This window comes from Atta cephalotes (genome assembly GCF_000143395.1).
Source record: "Atta cephalotes unplaced genomic scaffold scaffold00023, whole genome shotgun sequence".
Lineage (NCBI taxonomy): Eukaryota > Metazoa > Arthropoda > Insecta > Hymenoptera > Formicidae > Atta > Atta cephalotes.
In genome coordinates this window covers 1,598,905-1,600,964 of record NW_012130087.1, presented here as the reverse complement: position 1 = coordinate 1,600,964, position 2,060 = coordinate 1,598,905, and the positions used below count along the sequence as shown (strand labels likewise).

Genomic DNA, 2,060 nt, shown 5'->3' with positions numbered 1-2,060 from the left:
TTTTTTTCCATATAAAAAATTTCAAAAATCTTGTCCAATTATAAGAGAAAATATTGACTTTTGCATATTTCAATTATTCTTACATCAGAGTGCAATAAATTAATTTTATTAACCCAGATATAAACTCAGTACTTTCTTATTCAAAATTTACGATATTCAATAAAAAAAAATTCAAATTTGCTACTCCGAAGTAGAACAATTTACTTTAAGTCTAAAAAATATCTAAGTAAGAAGATTTACTCACTCGTCTTCCTAATATTTGGTTGATCGCGGCACTCTCTTTTAAGGTACACTCTGCCACAACCTTCGCCCTCATTTCCTTCATATACAGCATAAACGCATTCAAAGGCTTTTTTATATGGGGTTTCTTTTTATCTGTTGAAACAACAACGAGATTAAATAAACCATTCACTTTGAACAATGTCAGGCCTCTCTAATACTACGATTATCTACATGTGATTTCAAATACCCTTAAATCCTTACCTTGATTGTTTTGTTGTCCCGTGTCCTGAGCTTTCGCATTGTCCGTAGGTAACGATGTGGAGTTTTTCTGTTCTATCGTTGACCTGCAACACACATGTAAGACTCAAGATGAATTTATTGGCCGCGATTAACGCTGATACTACAAAGCCCATTGATCACATTTGTGTACCGTTTATTGAAGTAGGACTGTTTAACCTCGGAATTGAGGGATTCAGATTTCGCACAGGACAGGGGGTAGGTCGGTGCGGAGTTCTGGGATAGCTGGTCAGACAGGTTCGGTGGCGTCGGTGTTGGCGTCGGTGTTGCGCCGTCAAAATAGGATGGCGCAGTCGGTGGAAGCGTCAGCGGGCTCCTCAGAAAGCTCTGCGGCAGTGGCCAGTTCATCTGCTGCCACATGCGATGTCGTGCCTCCACCATCGCCAGCAGCTGCATAAAGCTTTGCTGTTGCTGCTGGCTGGCGCCGTATGGCGGCGGCGCAATGCCGCGCGGGGCGCTTAAGCTCGACATTTGCACGAGACTGCTCATGTAGAGCGCGGTCAAGAGTTTGTGATCCGCGGTTGGTAAACCACCGGACTCGGCAGACTTGACAGCGTCCTGGAGTATCGCCATATTATCCTCGATCGCGCTCTCCTCAGCCACAACAGCGTCCTTATCCTCCTCGTCGATCGACGCTTCTGCGATCTTTACACCAATCACAGTCCTGGTCGGTCCGCTGTCTTCAGTGTCGTCCTTTTTGATCACCAAGTTCAGCGGCTCCAGGCACTCGGCTGGCTCCATCGCCACATACGGGACTACCTCGTGCTTAAAGCTCGTGGGCCGACCGCCGAAGTGATCCAAATCGATCCATGGAACGATCCTAAACGCCACACGATCTCACTCGGTCGATCCCGAGTGCTATTGTTCGGGGATTAATTATCACGAAATGAACGAATCAAATCACCGTCCACTTTCGATGACATTAAGGCCTTAGATCCTTCTTTTCATATCAATTTTTAGCGGCTCTCATCTCACTCGCGTTATTCCTCATCAACTCCGGAAAACGGTACGCTCGTCATTCGCGGCATTGCAGATAGACAAGCTGGTTGAGCTTCAGCCGCGACACTCGACAATTTACACTCTCCATTCACATCCCTACGCTTTGTCGTGTTAGAGCGAGCGCGTAAAATGATGAAACGGAGCCCCGTAAACCGGTCAGCGTTGTAAACAGCACGTACGTGGTGGCGCACACTTACGCGCCGTTCGTGATGATCCGCCAGACGCTGGCGGCAGCCTCGCTCCGCCGGAAGTCTCCGAGACATACGTGGTAGCCGTCGTATTTGCCGCGCGTCGTATGTACGTACGACGTGCCTAATGACACCGTCATTGCTACGCTGCCGTTGATAGGCTTCATTTACACGTTCGCGTCCACCCGCTGCCGCTTTGGCAGCGCCAGTCGTTGACGCGACTTCGTCACCCGGCGATTCGTGCGGTGAAATGTCTCCAGGGGCGGCATCCCACGGTCACCCATTCGTCATATCTCTCTCTCGCTCTCTCTGTCTGTCTTCCGCCCCCTCTTCTCGCCACCCTCTCTCTCTCTC

At 48.6% G+C, this 2,060-nt stretch overlaps 1 protein-coding gene across 1 annotated transcript in view; it reads right to left on the bottom strand.

Moving 5' to 3' along the window:
* Positions 1-2,060, bottom strand: part of LOC105619854 (protein pangolin, isoforms A/H/I/S-like) — a 32,549-nt gene that overhangs the window by 12,223 nt on the left and 18,266 nt on the right. Inside the window, exons 6-7 of the mRNA XM_012201372.1 lie at positions 484-566; positions 245-375 (exon numbers count right to left, since the gene is read on the bottom strand). Coding sequence (XP_012056762.1) covers positions 245-375; positions 484-566 — 214 coding nt within the window. The remainder of the gene's footprint in view (positions 1-244; positions 376-483; positions 567-2,060) is intronic.